We start from the raw sequence: 23,639 nt of genomic DNA, 5'->3' as shown, positions 1-23,639 counted from the left end.
ATGTAATTCCTAATGGATTTATTCTTCTTCCAGTGGCTTTGCTTTAATAATAACAGCAGCAATAATGATAATAATAATAATACTTTATTAATAATAATGTGCATACAAAGAACATACAACAAAGGTACAATTGAAGGTAGCAGGGTAGCTCATAAAATGAAGCCATTACTGCGCAAAGATTTTCGAGCGTAAAAAAAGGAGCAATTCAGATAACAAAGTATGTATAAGTATAATGGATAAAAAGAACATACGAAAAGGGTGGCAGGCAAAGGGCACTAAAGTACAGGCTGGAGTCCCTGACTTGTATACAATGCAAGGCTTTGTAGAAGATCGTGAGAGCATAAGAAAACACATAGGACAAAGAGGACCTCTGTAACACACCGCCATCATGGATTCTGGTATTGCCTATCATGTGTCACAAGTCTAATATGAGGGACGATGAGGGTGGAGGGGTGAGGAGGGGGCAGGGTAAGAGGAAGGGACATGATACATGGATAGATAGATATATAGATGGATGGATAAATAGATGAATGGACAGATGGATAGAAAGATACATACACTCCTGCATACATACCTACGGCCCCACACACACACACACACACACACACACACACACACACACACACACACACACACACACACACACACACACACACACACAGGTAGGTAGGTAGGTGTGTGTGTGTGTGTGTGTCCCAAAAAATCGCTTTGTTTTGCACATATTCGCTGCCATTGCATGCCATTTATTTACACACTGATAACTATTAGAAGCTCCAGTACCCACCTGCGGTGGAGTCAAAACTAAGGAGTCCCTCGGGTTTGTCCCTCGGGTTTGCACCAGGTTAGAATAGATTTTATTCTAATTCGCGGTCTCCCCCTTTCTACTGAGGGTGAGTAGGGCAACATGCCCTTAGTAGCCTACCGTGCAAGTAGGCTCCCCCCTTTTCACCGTCCAAGTGGTCTGGTACCATTCCTTTTCCCCCGTCTATCCTAAATCCTTATCCCGACCTCTTGCTAGTGCTGTATAGTCGTAATGGTTTGGCGCTTTCCCTTTCCCCCTGATAATCCTGTCCCCCTTAACTTTTCCAGGTTCTCAGAGAGGAAGAGGAGATGTTCAAAGGGAAATGTGGCCACGCTGGGCGCTCCTTAAAGGTGCCCTCCATCCAGTGCCAAAGTTTGTTTATCACCTCCCTGTAGGTTCTTGATGCTGCAGGAATATACGTTGATGGGAGCACCATCCTGGAGTGGGGAGTCCGCTGCCGTCCGGTCCTCAGACGGTCCCGCCTCTGTTGGGTCGAAAGTAAGTTTGCTGCTTCCTGTAGAATCCTTTTTGGGTATCCTCTGTCCTTGAAAAGCGACCAAAGTATACCCAAATCCTTCATGAGTTCGCATGTCAACAACAGAGAGAAGCAGCCAGGAGGGTGGCGGAATTCTTTGGCTTTATCAAACACAGTATCAGGCAGGATCTTAGGCAGGCAGTAGGAGTAATTAGGCCACCCGTGAATGAACTTACTAAAAAAGCTGTCCTCCATGTAATGAGGGACACTGTACAAACATTCGACTAAAGAGCCTTCAGACAAATAAAGGGTACAACAATAGGGGGCATCAAGTAGTGTGGCAATAGCCGAAAAATGTGTCCACACAGTGTCTGAATCAGTTCGAATACAGCGGTCACAGAAAATGAAACCTACGCTATATTGGGGTCATTTTTAAAATAATGCCAGGTGGAAGGCAAGAGCTCGAACATTGCTTTAATTGGGCAAATACGGTTTATACAAACCTAAGGTTTACAGTAGAAACGAGTGATACAAACATTTCGAAACACCTCCTGGAGGGAGCTGATTGGTGATCAGGGTATGGAAACATCATGAAGAAATTTCCAAAAGGTCATTACTGAACTCGTTCAAAAATGTGCCAAAAAAGGAGAGAGAAGAACGGGAACAAGATGGATGACTCAAGTAGTGAACACAGCTGTGTTAACTAATCGGAACCTCTGGAGCCTTTATAATTCCACGACTGACATCATAGATTATGAGATATATAAAATGGCATTAAATTTAGCCACCCTCATAGATTATGAGATATATAAAAGGGCATTAAATTTAGCCACCCAGGAAATCAGATCACCCAAAACAAACTATGAAAGAAAACTTGCGCAAAACATAATGGAAGAACCAACGTCATTTTATGTCTATATACGAAGTAAAACCAAAACAAAAGACTCGATATGATCCAATAAAAGATGAGACTAACCAAGTCATAACTAATTATACCAGGGCAGCAAACACTGAATGAATACTTTACATCAGTGTTCACACTAGAAAGATTGGATGACATCCCATCACCCACAACACATTTGAAGGAGGCGAGGGAAACGAATTAAGGGATATACACGTAACCTGCAACACAATCAGGAAGAGCATTGGCAAACTAAACGACTCAAAAGCCCCAGGTGTTGATGGAATTCAATCCAATGTCGTAAATGAACTGGCAATTGCACTATGCATACTACTGAAACTTCTTTTCATAAAATCCCTGCACCAAGGGATAGTTTCCGTAGATTGGAAATATGCAAATGTCACCCCTATTTTCTAAAAAGGCAGAAAGTGCTCGGCAGAAAACTACCTTCGGGTCAGATTGACATCACACATCTGCAAGCTTGAAAATCCTAAGAGGAGGGGGATCATCCAATATCTCACAGAGAGCAATCTAGTAATATCAACGACTCGTGTGTTTGTTAAAAATAGATCCTGCCTCACAAACCTTCTCACATTTTTGGAATCGGTAACTCAGCTATTCAGACATAGAACTTCCGGTTGATGTAGTTTACAAGGACTTTGCTAAAACCTTTGACAAGGGACCACATGAAAGACTAACAAGGGAACTACACGCATATGGAATAAATAAGCTAATACTGGAATGGATTAACCAATGGTTAAAACAAAGAAAACAAGGAGTCGTGCTAGATAGGAACGAACCTGACTGGAGAAATGTGGTAAGTGGGGTACCACAGGGGGTCCATTTTGAGGCCAACCCTTTTTGTTATATACATCAATGACATAGTTATGATCATTACAAATCACATCATCAAATTTGTAGATGACACAGAGATTTATGGAAAAGTGGGAAGGGAAAAAGACATTGAGACCTTACAAAGAGATCTACATGAACACCACATATGTTCAAAAGACTGGCAAATACTTGTTAATATCGATAAATGCAAGACCCAAAATGCAGGGCATAACAACCCACACCACAACTACCAAATCAACAGTATTACCCTGCAGCAGATTGACCAAACAAAGGGCCTTTGAGTCAGAATCAATCATTTATTTATTTATTTTTATATACAAGAAGGTACATTGGGTTTGTGAGAATACATAGCATAGTATTTACAATCTTGTAAAGCCACTAGTACGCGCAGCGTTTCGGGCAGGTCCTTAATCTAAGGTCTTTTAACCTTATGTCTCTTTCATTCACTGAAAGTTGCACAAGACGGGAGGGGGGGGGAGGGGAGGAGTAAAAATAAGCTAGCCAAACCCTAGGAATAATCAAGCGTACCTTTTGTCTTTAAGGAAAAGAAGGTAGTCATTCAACTGTATAAGTCTGGTGCGTCTCCACCTAGATTATTGCATCCAGGCATGGGGACCCTATCTCCAGAAAGACATAACTGCTCTGGAGAAAGTGCGACACCGGGCAATAAAAATCATTTCAGAGCTAAGTCAACTCACTTATCAGGAAAGGTTGAGGGCCACAGGGCTAACAACACTGCAAACCAGGCATGACAGGACGGATCTCATTGAAACTTTTACAATACTGAACAATTTGGAGGATGTTGATCCAGACAATATCTCAAAAAATATAACACAAGGAGCAACGATTTGAAGTTCAAGAAGCCACAGCGTAGGACTAACAACGGGAGATGCCTTTTCACCCACATAAATACAAAATCAAGAAACCGCCTACTGGCCGAAGTCGTAAATGTCAAAACTCTGATCAATAATAAGAGTTGGAAAAGATCATCAGGCCAAATGAGGGAACCTTTAACAAGCCGCCAGAATCCTGTCCTCTACAAACACCCCTAATGCTAGCGGCTCTCAGGTGAATTCAGGTTTCTAGACACAAGAGTCTAAACAGAAGAAAATGAAAGAAGGCTTCATAGTACAGCACATTACAATCCGACGAATATTTACTCATACTCTACTCTTCCATCCATCCGCTATTACTCAAACAAATCTTTACCTTATTCTTTAGCTTTAAGACTAAAAAAGAATTATAAAGCAACGAACACCAACTTCAGGAAGAAAACCCCTTTGTATGACTAAGAGGTGACCTAGACGAGGTCTCACAAGAGGCAAAAATAAAACTAAGGAGGAGGAAGAGACAGGACTTCCTTCACACTCAAGGAGGACATCACGCTAACGAGAGACTAGTTCTCCTACTTCTCTATTTTCCTGGAATTGCAGCTTCTCTTCGCCGAGAACTCATTAATTAATTTGTGTCAGGGTTGAGAAGATCCTTAGATTAACGAATTATATATATATATATATATATATATATATATATATATATATATATATATATATATATATATATATATATATATATATATATATATATATCGTACCTAGTAGCCAGAACGCACTTCTCAGCCTACTATGCAAGGCCCGATTTGCCTAATAAGCCAAGTTTTCATGAATTAATTGTTTTTCGGCTACCTAACCCAACCTAACCTATAAAGATAGGTTAGGTTAGGTTAGGTAAGGTTGGTTAGGTTCGGTCATATATCTACGTTAATTTTAACTATATTAAAAAAAAATTTACCTCATACATAATGAAATGGGTAGCTTTATCATTTCATAAGAAAAAAAATAGAGAAAATATATTAATTCAGGAAAACTTGGCTTATTAGGCAAATCGGGCCTTGCATAGTAGGCTGAGAAGTGCGTTCTGGCTACTAGGTACGACATATATATATATACACACACACATATATATATATATATATATATATATATATATATATATATATATATATATATATATATATATATATATATATATATATATATATATGTGTGTGTGTGTGTGTGTGTGTGTGTGAGTGTGTACTCACCTAGTTGTACTCACCTAGTTGTGTTTGCGGGGGTTGAGCTCTGGCTCTTTGGACCCGCCTCTCAACCGTCAATCAACAAATTGTGTGTGTGTGTGTGTGTGTGTGTGTGTGTGTGTGTGTACGTGTGTGCGTGACAAACAGATCGCTTAGTTTTGCACATATTCGCCGTCATTGCATGCCATTTATTTTCCCACCGAGTTGCTAATAAAGAAAACCAAATATGCAATTAAATAATAGCCAAGACCGAGACAGAGAGAGAAGGAAAAACACACACACTCAGAAAGTTGAAATCAACTACGCATGCGCGTCAGTGCAACTTGGCCGAGTATGGCTACACGGGAGCTAGCAGCCTCAGTGACTTGACGGCACTTGGGGAGGCAGCACCGTGCTCGTCCTTTTTAGCTGGAGCTCTTGTCGTAGCTCGACTCGCTGTATAGATAAATTTTTGACAACCCTATATTATTAATTTTTTTTACCGAGTAAAAAGCAAAAAGTTACATTTCTATAGATCAAACAAGCGACGTTGGTGTTCATTAGAGCATTTAAAGCCCTAAAAAGGGCAAGTTTATATGTACCTATATATAGCCAACTGAGAAACAATAATAAGTGAATTTTTCCCGAGTGTATAAGTATCATATTTTACTCCATACGTAATAGATTGTCAAACTGAAGTGCCTGGCGTCATGAAAATAATAATTACCTCCTTCCGCAACGTTGTTAATTAAGTTATATATTATATAATAATAACTATAATATATTAATATAGATATACAATAATCTATAACTAATAATATATAATTATTATTATATAATAATATATAACAAATAATATAAAACATTTCATTTATCTAACATCAGAACAAGATATTTTTATGTGAAAAGGTTTTAAGTAATTTTTATCATTTCATTATACTCTGAGGAAAAGTAATTACCCTCAAATTATATTCGTTAATGTTGAAAAGAAAATCAAGAAACCTGTATAGCATATTGATGAAAAATTAATCAGGGAAAAGTTATCTATCAGCAGTGATAATTAATTATATGTGCAATGGAGACATATGTAAAATATTATCAGACGTTGTCATTTAGTTTTGTTTCCTGGGCGATATATATATATATATATATATATATATATATATATATATATATATATATATATATATATATATATATATATATATATGTCGTACCTAGTAGCCAGAACGCACTTCTCAGCCTACTATGCAAGGCCCGATTTGCCTAATAAGCCAAGTTTTCATGAATTAATTGTTTTTCGACTACCTAACCTACCTAACCTAACCTAACCTAACTTTTTCGGCTACCTAACCAAACCTAACCTATAAAGATAGGTTAGGTTAGGTTAGGTAGGGTTGGTTAGGTTCGGTCATATATCTACGTTAATTTTAACTCCAATAAAAAAAAATTGACCTGATTCATAATGAAATGGGTAGCTTTACCATTTCATAAGAAAAAAATTAGAAAAAATATATTAATTCAGGAAAACTTGGCTTATTAGGCAAATCGGGCCTTGAATAGTAGGCCAAAAAGTGAGTTCTGGCTACTAGGTACGACATATATATATATATATATATATATATATATATATATATATATATATATATATATATATATATATATATATATATATATATAATTTTCAGCAATAATAAGAAAACACGAGATTTTGTTATGATTATCTATCGATTAGGAAAATGAAATGAAAATTCCGAACGCTGTTGTTTTTCACCATATTATCAAGGAAATACAGGACATACAATGCTGTATTTCCTTGATAATGTGGTAAAACTCGAAAACTTTTGGAACTTTCGTGTCATTTTACTATTTGATGTTTAGACTCACACACACACACACACACACACACACACACACACACACACACACACACACACACACACACACACACACACACAGAGTCTGTGACAACTAACTTTCTAATTTGTATGTTTACAATGATGAAACCCATTTTGTGAACATTTGAAATGTTATTAGAAATAAAAAAAAATATTTAGAAATATATTAGGGAAGGTTGGAGAAGACAATATGTGGGAGCCCCACAAGGCTTCCCAGGGTGCTATATATCCTCTTCTTCCAGGCCGAGGGTCCCTACAAATACAACCCCCAGCTGGTAACACACACACACATTATATATATTATTGGGACCCAAAACCTCGGTGAAGGGAATAAAAAGCAATTTGAGAAAAACTTACCACATGACTTAGTACAAATATTAAATGCTTAAAACCATTCTTGGAACTAAACATAAAAAAGCAGAGAAGAAATAGACCAATTTGAAAAAAAGGTTATCGTGTCTATATATATCAGAAATAATTATTTATCATTTAGTCAACAATAATGAATTTTTCAAGTGAGAACTAGTGCAAGGCGCCTTAGTGAGACACTTAAGTGACTGTGTTATTGATGGCCTATTAATACGTTGCATAGCATTAACGCATTGCAGAGAGGAGAATATGGTCTTAACACCTACCCTCTCCCATCTGCTGCTTCTGGTTGGTGAGTCCATTTGTATACATTCTTGTAATAGTATATATCTTCATTGACACACACACATATATAGGTCTATAGATATACACAAAAACAACCATGCAGATGCATCACAAATATATATATATATATATATATATATATATATATATATATATATATATATATATATATATATATATATATATATATATATATATATATATATATATATATATATATATATATATATATATATACCCGTTTGGACACACACACAATCGAACAAATATACGCCTTCGGGGCGTTCAAGCAAACAAGCTGTTGTATACGCAAATGCTGAGAAGTGTGTATACACTTAGCTTCAATTTGCAGTTGTGTCTTGATAAGGTCCCAGGTTGGGGGCACAAACATTGCCTCTTTCCAATCATTTCATGCGTGAGTTGGGTTATTTATCGTGATGGTTATCTGAATATAAATGTTACTATAACGTGTATCAAGCTAAAAAGACTCGTAACCTAACCGTTCAATTCACATAGACATATGTAACAGATATTTAAACCCATCAACTCCACTTTCCCGCAGCAATCATAAAATTTCCGTGAATCACGAAAATTCAAAGTGAAAAAAAATCCTGTGCTTTAATGGTAGGGAAAAGGGTCTAAAAATAGTTGGGACAAGGAAGGGGAACGCAGAGAAAGGGAGAGAAGAAGGGGAAAAAAAGGAGAGGGGGCAACGGAGAAGGGGATGGAAACAAACGGAATGACAACAAGGCGTATGACAGAATTCTGTGCATTTAAATATCTGGTCTGACAGCCTGTAGTTTGTAGCCGAGGCAAGAACAGGAGGATTGACCAATATCACACAAATATGATTTCACCGTCAATGTTTTGTGCAATAGGGATTGTTCTCCTTTTCCCACAGATTTACAAGCTCCGGATATGTTACGAGAATTCAATTCAATTTCTTGATTTATTATGCACCTCATACCCATCCCTTGGGCGGTGGTGTAAAGGAGATTAGAAAGTTCACCACAATATATAAAATCTTTCTTCATTAGTTCTGCTAAAATCCTCATAAAACCAGATCTAGTTAAACATATTTATGAAGCGATTGTAGTTCTAATTATTTGGATGATGTCATCCATTGGATTTCGAGTAAATTTCTCTATAATATATATGTAATAATATTTATTAATATATGTAATAATAAGTAATATGTATAATATATAATATATTATACATATTACTATATATTATAGTAAACAAGCACATATTAAAAATTGTATTCACTTTTCTTGTCTTGATTTATCAATGATGTATTAGCTAAGGTCATTCAGTCGTTCCTTCGTCATACATTGTTTAATAAATAATGTACTATTTGGAACTATCTTTTTTGTTATCTTAGATATTACATATAATACTTGAAGAATGTACATACTTTTGTGTATGTAACCATATGTAACCCTTTGTACCGTGTGTAATCTGCTAATGTATTCCAGATTTAGTAGCACAATCCAGGTGTCTGCTGGAACACCATGCAGGTGTATCAGCATACATCTGGATGCATACTGATGATGAATATGAATTCATCTGAGGATGAATAGGAATGCTGTTGAATTACTGAAGTGAATGACGTAGCTTGTGTCTCATCAAATCTCTTGGAGTCGTTGAGTTGGTTCCAGTCCACCTGGTCTTAACGCAGTTTCTTGAGGTTATCTTGAGACGATTTCGGGGCTTAGCGTCCCCACGGCCCGGTCCTCGACCAGGCCTCCTTTTTTGTTACGTACCCCCCCAGGAAGCAGCCCGTAGCAGCTGTCTAACTCTCGGGTATCAATTTTACTGCTAGGTGAATTTGGACATCAGGGTGAAAGAAACTCTTCCCATATGTTTCCGCCTCCACCGGGGATCGAACCCTTAACTTCAGGACTACGAATCCCGAGCGCTGTCCACTCAGCTGTCAGTCTGAAGCATACTGATAAAAAGGAAAGAAAAAATGAAATAAAACGAAATACCAAACTATGGAACGATATACCACTAGTCTGAATATACCTACTGGAAGTCCATGTATAGATACACTCCGGCTGCAGACGAGGAGTCACAATAACGTGGCTGAAGATGTGGAGGCTAAACCACACACCAAAAGACGACGATGTTTCTAGGGTAGACGACGATGTTTCTGGGTAGACGACGACGCTGACGTCGGGCCCACACTGGATCAATGTGGGGCCTCAGGGTCCCACACGAGTCTAGGGAGCCCCATGCTGCCATATTGTTCATGAGATCTCTTGGCATAGTAGATAATCACTGGGCTTTTCGCTGGAAAAGCCTCGGATTCAATTCCCTTTCAAATTCTATTTATTGTATAAATAATTCTGTCATAATTATATGAGGATAATCCTGTTCTTTAGCGTACAGACGGAGTCGATCATCTAAGTAAGGGGGCCCAGGGCCCATCATCTGGGTAGGGGGCTCAGGGCCCATCTGGGAAGAGGGGCTCCATTGCATTACTTTCCCCAGGGGCCTACAATGCTGTTAAAACTACCCCTTTTTTTTAGCAATTGCCCTGCATGAAGTGGGAGGTTGGGCCAATAATGGGCCGTCGTGACCAGGACGTCAGAAAGACGCACTGAATGAGTCGAGGAGAGGCGTAAACCCGACGGGGTGGAGGTCGCTGGAGTGGAGGACAAGCTCAGTGAGCCAACCAGTGGTGTCCTTATTGAAGGGTGAGCTGAAGTGGCAGATGTGCCAAGTTCGCTTCCGCTGGGTCTGTGCGCTCCTCTCTCTCTCTCTCTCTCTCTCTCTCTCTCTCTCTCTCTCTCTCTCTCTCTCTCTCTCTCTCTCTCTCTCTCACTGTTGTATACCCGCCCTCCTAATAAAGCGTCGCATTTTGACGTATAGCTTTGGTTATGGACAAAAACTGTTGTAATACTAAATTGTAGCAGGTCGAAAAATTGACATATTGTCCCGTTTTCGATGCGTGGGTCCTCTGGTAGGTTAGGACAAAGGCACTTTTGTACGACAGTTCCTTGACGTTGGGCAACGCTCGCGAGAACGGGCTGGTGTTGCATGTATATACGACGTCTGAGAGCTGCAAGCCAATTAATACTGCAAAAAACGTCTTGAAGTGTACATACACTTCGAGACTCAGAGCCAACGCAGACACAGCATCCAATGACCCTACTAATACCCCCCCCCCCCTGATTCATTTATTCATTGATACCCCTTGATCCACTTATGCATTTATATATTTAATAACCCCCCTTGTTATGGCATTCATCCACCACCTCACCCAAAGATTATATAATATGATGTTAAACACGATTCAATTGTTTATGAAATGTAAGGTGTTCCTTGCGTAATGCATCCCTAGGCGTCAGAGTATGATAAAGTGTAAAAATTAACTTTGGAGAGTTAATTTTTCAACTTCCTTTGACAGTGAAGAAACACGTAAGAAATATTGAGAAGATTCTTCTGAGAATCATTAATCTTACCCTTTCGGTTATATTCAACATTTTATGTTGAATATTGTTTTAATGTTGTACACTTTATTATACAAGGTTATACAGTTACATATTATATATATATATATATATATATATATATATATATATATATATATATATATATATATATATATATATATATTTAAATATATATATATATATATATATATAAATATATATATATATAAATATATAGATATATATAAATATATATATATATATATATATATATATATATATATATATATATATATATATATATATATATATATATATATATAATATGTAAGGCACCTACCGAAACCAAACGTTTAGTAAATAGCTGCTCCATCACTTGAGAGCAGGGTATTGTGGTCCATTGCATGTCGTGTACACAAACTGAGAGCTGAGAGAGGCAATATCCCCCCACCTAACATTGAGCTCGAGTGACAGCCGAGAATTGATTAAAACGCAGATTAGATTTCCAGTAAATGCTTTACTGTTAACTACAGGAGTGTGTTATTCATACTATAATTAATAGATGTTATTCTTAATGTTAAAGATTGGTTCTTGTTTTGACTTGGATATATATTTTTTTGTGAGACTTTGTTCCTGTTTAGTTACCATTCCTTTCCTCCGTCCCATCCCAAATCATTATTCTGACCCCTTCCCAGTGCTATATAGTCGTAATGACTTGACGCTGTCCCCTTGATAGTTCCTTTCCCCTTCCCTGCTTCCAGCATAATAGACTGATGATAGATGCAGCAACTGATCTGAATTTCACTTTGCCTCAAGTCTACGAGATTTTGTTGATGTTTCCGTAATCTTGTGGTGAGATTGTGTCCTGATGAATAACCAAGCGGGTCTTTAACTAGGCACCACAAGTCCTTTGAGATAACTCTTCCTGTTGTAAGTTTTTCTCATGCTTCTGATTACCATAGAGAGATAGCTTGTTTTTAAACTTTTCTCATTTTGGGACAAGCTCCTTTGAGAATGTGCCTTTTCTCACTATCTTTCTCTTCCTCTCACTCCACGGCATTTTTTTTAAACTGAGACTAATATAAGGGCAGTCAAATGAGGTTCCTAGTGAAACTGCAAGCGAGAGCTGTTATCCTACCTCAGCTAAGTTGAGCCTGTTACATGCAAAAGTAGGAATAGCCTTTATTCATTAACAACATTAGGTAACAATCATATAAGGAACAAGATGAGACTGTAGCCAATTGTATGCCAGAGGATTTCTCTCTCTCTCTCTTACCCTCCCTCCCTCCCTCCCTCCCTCCCTCCTTATCTGTAGTCCTCTGTGTGTATATTATTATTATTATAAAACAAATTAACGTCTGGGTTAATACTTAATACCGTCCATGCATGCGTTTCATTACTCTTTTGAGCCACTTTAATATCAAAGAGTTTGGGTAAAATAATGACTCTCGCCTGTGCTTGGACAGCTTAATCACGTGAAGGCAAACAGGTCACTCACTCTCGTGTTCATTTTGCTGGTGGTCCTTTTGCTCCATAATGGTTTAAGACTTTTATAACGTGACTATTATGCAGATTCACCCTCCAGTCACGTGCATAACCCACACAACAGTGCTTTCAGCTGCGTCATTTAACTTCTATGCTCACTGAAGCAGTGTTATGTACAATGTATTCGTCATGTATAATGAGAGAAAAAATAATGCTTTACGGGATTTTTATTCTTTCTACATGTGGGGTTTTCAACCGGTGGCCCAGAGGGGGTCCACAGGTGCGCCCCCTTTGGGGTCAACAGGTGCGCCCCCGTGGGGTCCACAGATGCGCCCCCGTGGGGGTCCACAGGTGTGCTTTGGGAGTTTAAAGGAAGAATAAATTTTGTTGGCTATTCGTTTAAACGAGTCAACTGACGAAAATATTATCAATAGTATTGAAAACAATAAACTAAAAATAAACTGATGGAGTGGGTTGACTACTTCATTGTTGAATGAGCCGTGAGTTGAAAAAGCTTAAAAATATGTGATGTACACTACCAAATTCCTATTCATCACTAATCTAGCTTTTATGTCAGGAAACAAATTATTCGACCACACTCACAAATATACACACACACACACACACACACACACACACACACACACACACACACACACACACACACACACACACACACACACACACACACACACACACACACACACACCTGTTCTCTCTTATCCATAAGCTGAATTTCCACTACAACATTCATATCCACTGCAGCATATGTTTCATCATAGCAAATCTTTGATCTGATATCCACATCCACGCAAGCTTCCACCCTTTCCTGGATGGATTCTGTCTCGCTATCCTCTCCACAGCAGACTCAAAAACTGTTTATATATCAACTTTTTTGCGATAACAGGAAAAAAATCTATTTCCACCCCTCTAATGAAGAGGTAATAGAGCCACCGTGAATGTGTTATCATATATTCATTGTGTATTCATTGTGCTTTTTAAATTTTGAACTTCATTTACGGTTCTGGCGATTATTACTTATATGGATTTAAAAAAAATTGTGTGTGAATGGAAACGTTGACACGTATTTATGGAGCCAGTATTTAAAATTATTGTATTTAGTTATGAGAGAGAGAGAGAGAGAGAGAGAGAGAGAGAGAGAGAGAGAGAGAGAGAGAGAGAGAGAGAGAGAGAGAGAGAGAGAGAGAGAGAGAGACTAGAAACATATACTAACAGAGATATGAAGACCCAGTATCAACCCGGGCACTGCCGGGTATCTCAGCAAATCCCTTGGGAAGAAGAATGTTTACATATTAGGAGGAAGAGGGGATGCATAAGCTGTGCACTGTTGAAGTCCAACTTCTCGCTCGTGCTTGAGTCTAATATCACCACCTAACTTCATTTTTACTGTGTTGCCCCTCTACAACATGGCTGGTGATGAAGAAGCACTCATCAACCACCTTGATGATTTGTTCAAGCACTCATGGTGCTTCTTGACGAAACGAACGAAGGATTTCCTACCCATCCTCACGCTGGATGCTATTTCTATAAGAATTAAAAGTCTGCTTTTCACATGAAAACTCTTTAATAAAAAAAAAAACGAGCTTTTGGAAGAAAAAACACAGAAATCTGAGTATGGCGGAATTTAATATGAAGGAAGAAAACGTAAATTACCAGAAAAACTAACTTTACTTAGAGTTAACATAGCCTGACTGCTTCTACGGAAGGTACTGTAGAGGTGGTGATTGCAGGAATCAAAAGTGATAAAAAATGTATTAAAAACCGCCTGGAGAGTGATTTGAATTGACTTATCTTAATGTTGAATGAGTTGTTTCTCGTGAATTACCGACCATTCCTGCGTTAATCTGTCTGTCAAGGTGAAAGAGTTTTGACAGAGAGGAACATAATTGCTCACTCATCTCCGTTTCCTTGAAGATTGATGGTTTCATTATTTTAGTGATTCATTCCAAACACAGCCCTAATTGATCCTCAGCCCTAATTGATCCTCAGCCCTAATTGATCCTCAGCCCTAATTGATCCTCAGCCCTAATTGATCCTCAGCCCTAATTGATCCTCAGCCCTAATTGATCTTCAGATCTAATTGATCCTCAGCCCTAATTGATCCTCAGCCCTAATTGATCCTCAGCCCTAATTGATCCTCAGCCCTAATTGATCCTCAGCCCTAATTGATCCTCAGCCCTAATTCATCTTCAGCCCTTTAGCGTTGCATTGTCCGTTTTAGATATTGAGTAGCATATAGGGAAAACTTTGTTCTCTATTTGATCCTTTGATCTTTGAAAATTCTTTAAACTATTTGGAAGCATTAATACTACTACTACTACAAATAATAATAATAATAATAATATTAATAATAATAATAATTATAATAATAATATTTTACTTATGCAGAAATACATATGATACCATAACAATGAAGAATTCACAACAAGAGAATTACTATACATAAAGCCACTGATACACACAGAAAGGTGTATTTTTTTTGTCTTGGTTACACCCAGAGGTCAGGAAGTCATACTTTCATAGTATGTATTTTTAGTATTATACTTATTAGTATAATACATAGAATTTTTAACTTTTTTTGTCATTTGTTGGGTCTAGTGGGACTTATTTGAAGTTCTGTTTTTTGACTCTGTATCTAACATGTTCAATGGCTTTATTGTGTTTTGAGTTAGCTTGGGCTTGGTTGACGTGATTGGCTTAATTACTTGAAATTAGTTGAAATTAGGTGTTATGAGTGGCTTGGTTAGATTGGCTGGTAAGATTAGCTTAATTAGATGAGATTAGCTGGCAAAAGCTATGTAATTAGTTGAGATTTGCTAGTAAAAATTGTGTAAATATTTGAGACTGGCTTGTTTGACCGGCGTGGGAGTCGAAAGCGAATAGTTGGATAGCAGAGTAATATAGTCAGTCCATAAGAACTCCTTTTGACGAGACACGTACGGTAAGATAAAGCCACAACAAGCACCTTGATCCAATCTTGCTTTGGTGTTAGACTTCAGACTTCTCGAACCCGGAATGGTTTTTCATACAGTGATACAAGCAAGCCTTTGAGAGCATTCATGTTTTTCTTTGAACAGTAATATATATTTTTACCTTTTCATTTCATTTAAAAACATAAATTTGATATTTTCTTCACGTTTGCATGAGGCAAGCACGCTAGTTCAAGTATGTTTATTGAGACAAGAAAGAAATACATCTCAAAGGGACAGAGTAGCTTAGGTTATTTCTACCCCGCTAAGCACGCTAGTGATTCTAGCTCATACATTTATACACACAATGGGCTTATACATTTGGAATGAAAGCGCTATTCACTCATGTCTCTAGTGGCTTTGGTACACTCTCACGACACACTCACCAGTGGCGCCACGAGTACAAGTCCTGGTGAGTGTTTACTGAGACGAGGCAAAGGAAGTCTTGGTGACCCGCCACCTATTCACCGCGGTCACGCACTCTCTTGTAACAAAGAGTGTAGACGCGTCCGACTATCAGCAGACGAGTAGCGGGTCGGGGAATCTTCTGGCGACAATATCGTTAAGCTGTCTCCTAGAGGTGAGGAGGAGGAGGAGAGAGATATTAGCTCTCTTCTGCATTCTGCAGCTCGTCAACATGTTTCACGTGCACCGATTTCGAGCTAGCGCACAGCAGACGGTTTTCTCAGCAGACGGTTTTCTCAGCAGACGGTTTTCTCAGCAGACGGTTTTCTCAGCAGACGGTTTTCTCAGCAGACGGTTTTCTCAGCAGACAGTTTTCTCAGCAGACGGTTTTCTCAGCAGACGGTTTTCTCAGCAGACGGTTTTCTCAGCAGACGGTTTTCTCAGCAGACGGTTTTCTCAGCAGACGGTTTTCTCAGCAGACGGTTTTCTCAGCAGACAGTTTTCTCAGCAGACGGTTTTCTCAGCAGACGGTTTTCTCAGCAGACGGTTTTCTCAGCAGACAGTTCTCTCAGCAGACGGTTTTCTCAGCAGATGGTTTCCCGGCAGAGAAAACCATAAATGCATTTAACTTACCGGCCAATATACAGGAGCTCGACCAACAGCTCTCCTCCATAAACAAAACACAGCATTTGAACGTAAGTTATTTTCTTTGCCGGATGAGAGTAGGGATTTCCCTACGTTAGTCTCTAAAGTCAAACCATGGTCCTTGAGGTCATTAAAAGCAAACAACTGTCCAAGGGGGTCACATAGAGGCAAAACATGATCTAGGTGGATTACTATAGGCAAAACCCCAGTTCTTGGGGTCTCTGGGGTCAAACCACAGTTCTTGGAGGTCACTTAGAGGCCGTCTACGGCTCTTGGGGAAACACTACGGGCCCTTGGGGGGTCACGAAGAGTAAACAGAGCGAGGTAGCATCAGGTTATCTCCTCCGCTTGTCTGGATATTTGTGAGTCAACACAAGTTTTGATGACAACATATATGGGAATAAAGTTATACTGTAGAAAAGTAGTTGAGGCTAGATAACGATGCAACAACTCACTCTGTCTCTCCCACTCCGCCAGCGGCCCTTCAGAGTGTGTAGACTAAAAGTTTACAATGTGGAGTTGGCCAGCCAGTGCGATAAGCACTTTAAGCACTTCTCCCTCTCATGACATTAAACAACTCAATTTAGTTCAAACCAACTAGTTTGAACATTTGCTGTTCATTTCTAGTTCTCTATTGTACTGGTGTTTAAAATTCCTCTTTTTCCCATCCTCAAATAAAATAAAATTAATTTTGGAAATATATTAAAATATATATCGAACTGAAATATTCAGTTTACTTTCATTGATAGATTTTTCATTTAGTGTTTAAATGCCGCATATTACATTAATTTATTTTTAATTCAAATTTGTTTGAAGATACACTGAAAATTTCCCAGGATTAGGCTGGAATCTGTAGAGCCTAGAGTGAAGAAGATCACTAGAAAATTACATTGAAGATAACCACTAGGTGCTTAGAATGAAGATGTACACAACAAAGGTAGTTTAAAAATAAACATATGAAACAAAACGACGTAAAAAGCAGGTTTAACAGCTAGAAAATCTAAGACTTACATGGAAGAGGAAAAAATACAGAACCACTTAGTTATAGCTGCATAATAGTGGGACTGGAAAAGATTGTAGGAAGAGAACTGTCAGGAGAAAGCCCCTAGCCATTATGACTATATAGCGTTTGGAAAGGGCAAGGATAATGATTTGGGATGGGACTGGGGGAAGGGAATGGTGCCCAATCACTGTGACGGTCTGGGATTGAACGCCGACCTGCATGAAGCGAGACCGTCGCTCTACCGTCTAGCCCAAGAAGGAGGAAAGTGGGGGGAAATAAAAGGGAGATAACTAGACAAAAGATCAAAACAGAAGAACATGTGGACAAGAAGAAGAGTTCACGGACATCACTTCGTCTAATTTGTCGTTGTGGAGTGAATAAGATAGTGGTGTCGGGAAACAAGTTTTTTTTTTAGTGGTAGTCTAACGTAAGGCATCTCCCGGAGTCTGCATCATCTGCCCATGTAGACGTGACTAACTGTAAACAATGTCAGCTAAGATGACCAATCCACACACTAGAAAATGAACGGACGACGAGGTTTCGGTCCGTCCTGGACCATTCTCAAGTCGATTGTGAACATCTTAATGTCATTAATTGTGAAGATTAATGTCAGCTAAACTATTCACACATCTTGTGTCACTATGTGATAGAAGAAGAAATGTTTTAGTCATTTAGAGATAACTCTATCACAAATATTCACTAAATGTGTATTTCGTTAAAATTGAATGATTACAAATCATTTTTAGCCAATTATACCCAGTTTGTTAATGGTTGATATTGCATGCAGGTGACTGTCACCTTCCCATCGCTGCCTCCTGAATGGGTGTGGGGATGGAGTTGGAGCTTCTGTAACCGATTGATTGATTGATGAAGATTAAGCCACCCAAAAAGTGGCACGGGCATGAATAGCCCGTAAGTGGTGGCCCTTTTGAGCCATTACCAGTATCAAGAGCTGATACTGGAGATCTGTGGAGGTGCAACTGCACCCTGCGTGACGGGAGATGTCTCCCGTGTTCTGTAACCATTATGTGCCTCTGTAACCTTTTCTACTTTAAGAATAGGTTCGGAATGCATTGGAAATGAACTACGCTGAACTTATCCTACTACCCAAACCCCTTATCAAAACTTTTAGTGGTTAAATCTACAGTCTCTTTGTTGAAAGTCAGGCCAAGTGATGACCAGACCACACACTAGAAGGTGAAGGGACGACGACGTTTCGGTCCGTCCTGGACGGACCGAAACGTCAAGTCGATTGTGGTCAAGTCGAAGCGTCAAGTCGACCAATCCTCAAGTCGATTGTGGTCAAGTGAGTTCTGTGAGAGCAGAACTTGGGCTGGACGGTAGAGCGACGGTAGAGCTTCATTGCAGGTCGGCGTTCAATCCCCCGACCGTCCAAGTGATTTGGAACCATTTCTTTCCCCCGTCCCATCCCAAATCCTTATCCTGATCCCTTCCCAGTGATATATAGTCGCAATGGCTTTGCGCTTTCCCCTTCTGTGAGAGCCGCAAGTTATGTACAAGGTCGCAGGTGGCGTAGTGGTAGCACACTCGCCCTGCTCTCCAAGAGCGATTTCTTTTGCGTTCGAGCCTTGGCTCGGGAGCCACTAATCCTTAACTGTTCGCCCTGATCACCCAGCAATAGAGACAGAGCTGTAAACCCATTCGCAGGTCGTGTTCCAAGGGAAAAACTAGCAGGATAAGAAGTCAGAAGTCGTCTACTCACCTGTAATAGTAGACATCCATCAACATCCTTAAATCTCTCCTGTAAACAAATCCACAAGGGCTGTGACGAGGATTCGAACCTGTACTCTCCGGTGGAAAAGAGAGAGAGGGAAGTTGTGTGGTGAGCAGGTAGGTACCTGCCTATCGGCTTCCCCCCCCCCGGGGAACAACATGGACCAAGCTACACCACTCACAGTTCAGGCTGGAAAAGAGACTCTACTTTTACCAGAGATTTAAACTCACGAGGAAAAAAAAAAGTCCCGCCCTGAAACTTGAATCAACTCGACCGAAGGTCAAAAATGTTAAGACTTTTTCATAATGCTAAAATTGGACGAGATAAACGACTATATGTTATGTTGACCAGACCACACACTAGAAATTGAAGGGACGACGACGTTTCGGTCCGTCCTGGACCATTCTCAAGTCGATTGTGAGAATGTGACTTGAGAATGGTCCACAATCGACTTGAGAATGGTCCACAATCGACTTGAGAATGGTCCACAATCGACTTGAGAATGGTCCAGGACGGACCGAAACGTCGTCGTCCCTTCAATTTCTAGTGTGTGGTCTGGTCAACATACTTCAGCCACGTTATTGTGACTCATCGCCTGACTACATGTTATGTTTTTTTTAGTTTGTACTTCAAACAGCAGAAGGATATAAAAACTGAAACAATAAGTGTAGATAAACACACCTCCGTGGATATAAACATCTCGGTCGATAGAGCAACCATTTGGGCTGGACGGTAGAGCGACGGTCTCGCTTCATGCAGATCGGCGTTCAATCCCCCGACCGTCCAAGTGGTTGAGCACCATTCCTTCCCTCCTACCGTCCCATCCCAAATCCTTATCCTGATCCCTTCCCAGTGCTATATAGTCGTAATGGCTTGGCGCTTACCCCTGATAGTGCCTTTCGGTCGATAGGGTTTCGGCTTTACACAAGTTGGGTCCATGGTTCGAGTCTCCTTGAGCCCAGGGGAATGGAAAGTAAGTGTATGTATTATGTGTATCATCAATCATAACTTCTGTGTATTATGACTACAAAACTACTTAAAATACAAACATCAGGAACTCAAGCAAAAAGACTTTAAAACCAAAGTGAAAGTAACTTTCTAAGTCGGCGACGGTCTCAAGACGCCGAGAGAATGTCTTAGACTTTTGTTTTCCCCTTAAAGTCTTAATCATTTACGTGAGATCAACGAGGAAGAAAAAATGCTACAATGAACTATAATTACTACAGCTAGAGTTTAAATGGGTTCCTAGCGGAGGCACTGTGTACTAAAATGGGTTCCAGGAGCAGGTTGTGAACCAAAGTGGGTTCCAGGAGCAGGTTGTGAACCAAAGTGGGTTCCAAGAGCAGGTTGTGAACCAAAGTGGGTTCCAAGAGCAGGTTGTGAACCAAAGTGGGTTCCAAGAGCAGGTTGTGAACCAAAGTGGGTTCCAAGAGCAGGTTGTGAACCAAAGTGGGTTCCAAGAGCAGGTTGTGAACCAAAGTGGGTTCCAAGAGCAGGTTGTGAACCAAAGTGGGTTCCAAGAGCAGGTTGTGAACCAAAGTGGGTTCCAAGAGCAGGTTGTGAACCAAAGTGGGTTCCAAGAGCAGGTTGTGAACCAAAGTGGGTTCCAAAAGAAGGCAGTAAGTGCCAAAATTAATACAACTTAAAATTTGTATTGAATGTGTAAAATCATCAAAATGGGAGATAAGGAACACTTCCATACAACTGTAGCCACAGGGAGAGAACCCCACAGTAAAGTAACCCACAGTAAAGTAACCCACAGTAAAGTAACCCACAATAAAGTAACCCACAATAAAGTAACCCACAAACAGATAACCACAAACAAAAGTATCCCAAGTATGTAAGCCACAAAAGGTAACCGAAATAAGGTAACCAGTCACAGACATGTATAGAGGAACAGCCAAAACTAGATACATTAATGGACTTGGTAATGGCGTATTAATATGGCAAAATATCGGCAATTAATACGTGTAACACAACCCACAGGTAGTTAACAGGAAAAGCAACACTTAAATTCGTTTGTGTTTGAGCCTTAAGGCCTCTATGCTCCTGGTATATAAGGTCGACAACAGAAATTTATTATTTGCTAGAGGTCAAATGTTCCTTGTGACTTTGACCATGATCTAGTAACTCTCAAACAGATCAATTGATTTACGTCAAATTATAGCCATACTAAAGGTTAGGGGCCTCTCTCTCTCTCTCTCTCTCTCTCTCTCTCTCTCTCTCTCTCTCTCTCTCTCTCTCTCTCTCTCTCACACGCAGACATCTTTCCCTTCGCAGACTATAAAGACAGATATCTATCGAAGGAGGTAAAATCCTCCGAATTTCATAAACAAAAATGGAATGGAACATTACAGGGGTGAATGCAGAAGGGGAAACACATTTGTTGATAAAAAGTGACCATTATTCTCAGTGACAATGATTATAGGGATGAACGGATAGCTGGGTGTGATGTCTGCTGGGTGTGGTGTGTGCTGGGTGTGGTGTGTGCTGGGTGTGGTGTGTGCTGGGTGTGGTGTGTGCTGGGTGTGGTGTGTGCTGGGTGTGGTGTGTGCTGGGTGTGGTGTGTGCTGGGTGTGGTGTGTGCTGGGTGTGGTGTGTGCTGGGTGTGGTGTGTGCTGGGTGTGGTGTGTGCTGGGTGTGGTGTGTGCTGGGTGTGGTGTGTGCTGGGTGTGATGTGTGCTGGGTGTGGTGTGTGCTGGGTGTGATGTGTGCTGGGTGTGGTGTGTGCTGGGTGTGGTGTGTGCTGGGTGTGGTGTGTGCGGGGTGTGATGTGTGCGGGGTGTGATGTGTGCTGGGTGTGGTGTGTGCTGGGTGTGGTGTGTGCTGGGTGTGGTGTGTGCTGGGTGTGGTGTGTGCTGGGTGTGGTGTGTGTGCTGGGTGTGGTGTGTGCTGGGTGTGGTGTGTGCCGTTTGTACAGTGTGTGCAGTGAGTATTGTGGGTGTAGTGGGGGCAGCATGAGAGTAAGTTAAGAAAATATACGTGCTAATTTTAGATGCATGACATAGCAATAGCGTGGTTAATCTCAGGCAAGTTCTATATGCCAGGGGGTTGACCATGGCGTAGGGGGGGGGGAGGGGTATGGCAATATGTCTGGCAACAGTGCCAGGGGTTGACCATAGTGTGGAGTATGCCACTATGTGTGGCCATATTGAAGATCCATATTACCTCAAACTATTCTAAAGTTTGTTATTAAAAAATATATTAAAAGTTTGTCTACTTTTTTCCAGGAAAGAGCTAAATGTGAAACTGGAAAGAGGACGGCTGACTGGAAGCAGAACTGGAATTAAGTTTGCTTTGTCAGTTGGATACAAAGTTAAAAAATCCTAATTAACTTCTGCTCAGTTGAAAATTAATAAAACGAATTAGTGTGCTGTTTCAATTCCACAGTTCAACATAACACTATTCAGCCCACTTTGAAAGGCACACACACATACACACACAAAAAAAACACGCACACTCAAAATTCATGTGGGATACCGTAGATAAATATTTGATTTATGCTAGGAAACCTCAATTTTTGTAATGCGGTCAATTCAGCTTCTATTTTTTTCAATTTTTTTTCTTTCTGGGCAGACAAGATGGCGGTCAATAAAGTTTTGACGCCATTTTTGTCATCATTCCCGCCTTTGTGTCATGTAAACTGTTTTGGAAAATGAGTGGGGGAGGGGCAGCCTGTGACATCCTATGACTATCCTCTCGCGTCAGAACACCGCTCTGCAGGATGACCCCCTTGTAGTTTGATGATTGTGAGAGCACCCTCACTCTCACAATCACTGTAGTTTGATGTCAGTGATTGTGAGAGCACCCTCGACTTCAGTGCTCTGTTTACAGTCCTTATAGTTTCCGTCTTCAGTGACCGATACGAAGAACGGAACGAGCAGTTGTGATAATGGGCAATCGCCAGCGACGATAACAGTGCTGAAGACAGTCAAAAGGAGTTTAAGTCAACACAGCAACTACAGGCAAAGTGGTAGCAAGGGATAGAAAAGTGGTAGCAAGGCTTAAAACACAGCCTGAAGAGGGAGGAAGATGTACTGTTGACACAGAGATACGGTTGCCTAACTACTGTCAGCAGTTGCCTGGTTTGGCCGTGTTGTTGAACAACACAGTGTCAGCGGTTGTGATCTAGTGAGAAGAGTGAAGGTGATGGGACTTTGTTACACTTTCTTCTCTCTCTCTCTCTCTCTCTCTCTCTCTCTCTCTCTCTCTCTCTCTCTCTCTCTCTCTCTCTCTCTCTCTCTCTCTCACAGAGAGAAAGGCCTCTCTGTGCACCTATCTATGTTATGCCTAAA

At 40.1% G+C, this 23,639-nt stretch overlaps 1 protein-coding gene across 3 annotated transcripts in view; it reads left to right on the top strand.

Moving 5' to 3' along the window:
* The first annotated feature begins 5,478 nt into the window (after positions 1-5,478).
* LOC123767145 (lachesin) overlaps positions 5,479-23,639 on the top strand; it is a 51,465-nt gene continuing 33,304 nt past the window's right edge. Inside the window, exons 1-2 of one of the 3 annotated variants that reach the window (XM_045756681.2) lie at positions 5,479-5,547; positions 7,504-7,648. In XM_045756681.2, coding sequence (XP_045612637.2) covers positions 7,606-7,648 — 43 coding nt within the window. In that variant the 5' untranslated portion in view covers positions 5,479-5,547; positions 7,504-7,605. Of the gene's footprint in view, positions 5,548-7,229; positions 7,649-23,639 lie in introns of all 3 variants that reach the window. The other 2 variants (XM_045756680.2, XM_045756682.2) reach the window with 2 other exon arrangements.

This window comes from Procambarus clarkii, chromosome 53 (assembly GCF_040958095.1).
Source record: "Procambarus clarkii isolate CNS0578487 chromosome 53, FALCON_Pclarkii_2.0, whole genome shotgun sequence".
Lineage (NCBI taxonomy): Eukaryota > Metazoa > Arthropoda > Malacostraca > Decapoda > Cambaridae > Procambarus > Procambarus clarkii.
This window is presented reverse-complemented; position numbering and strand designations above follow the sequence as displayed.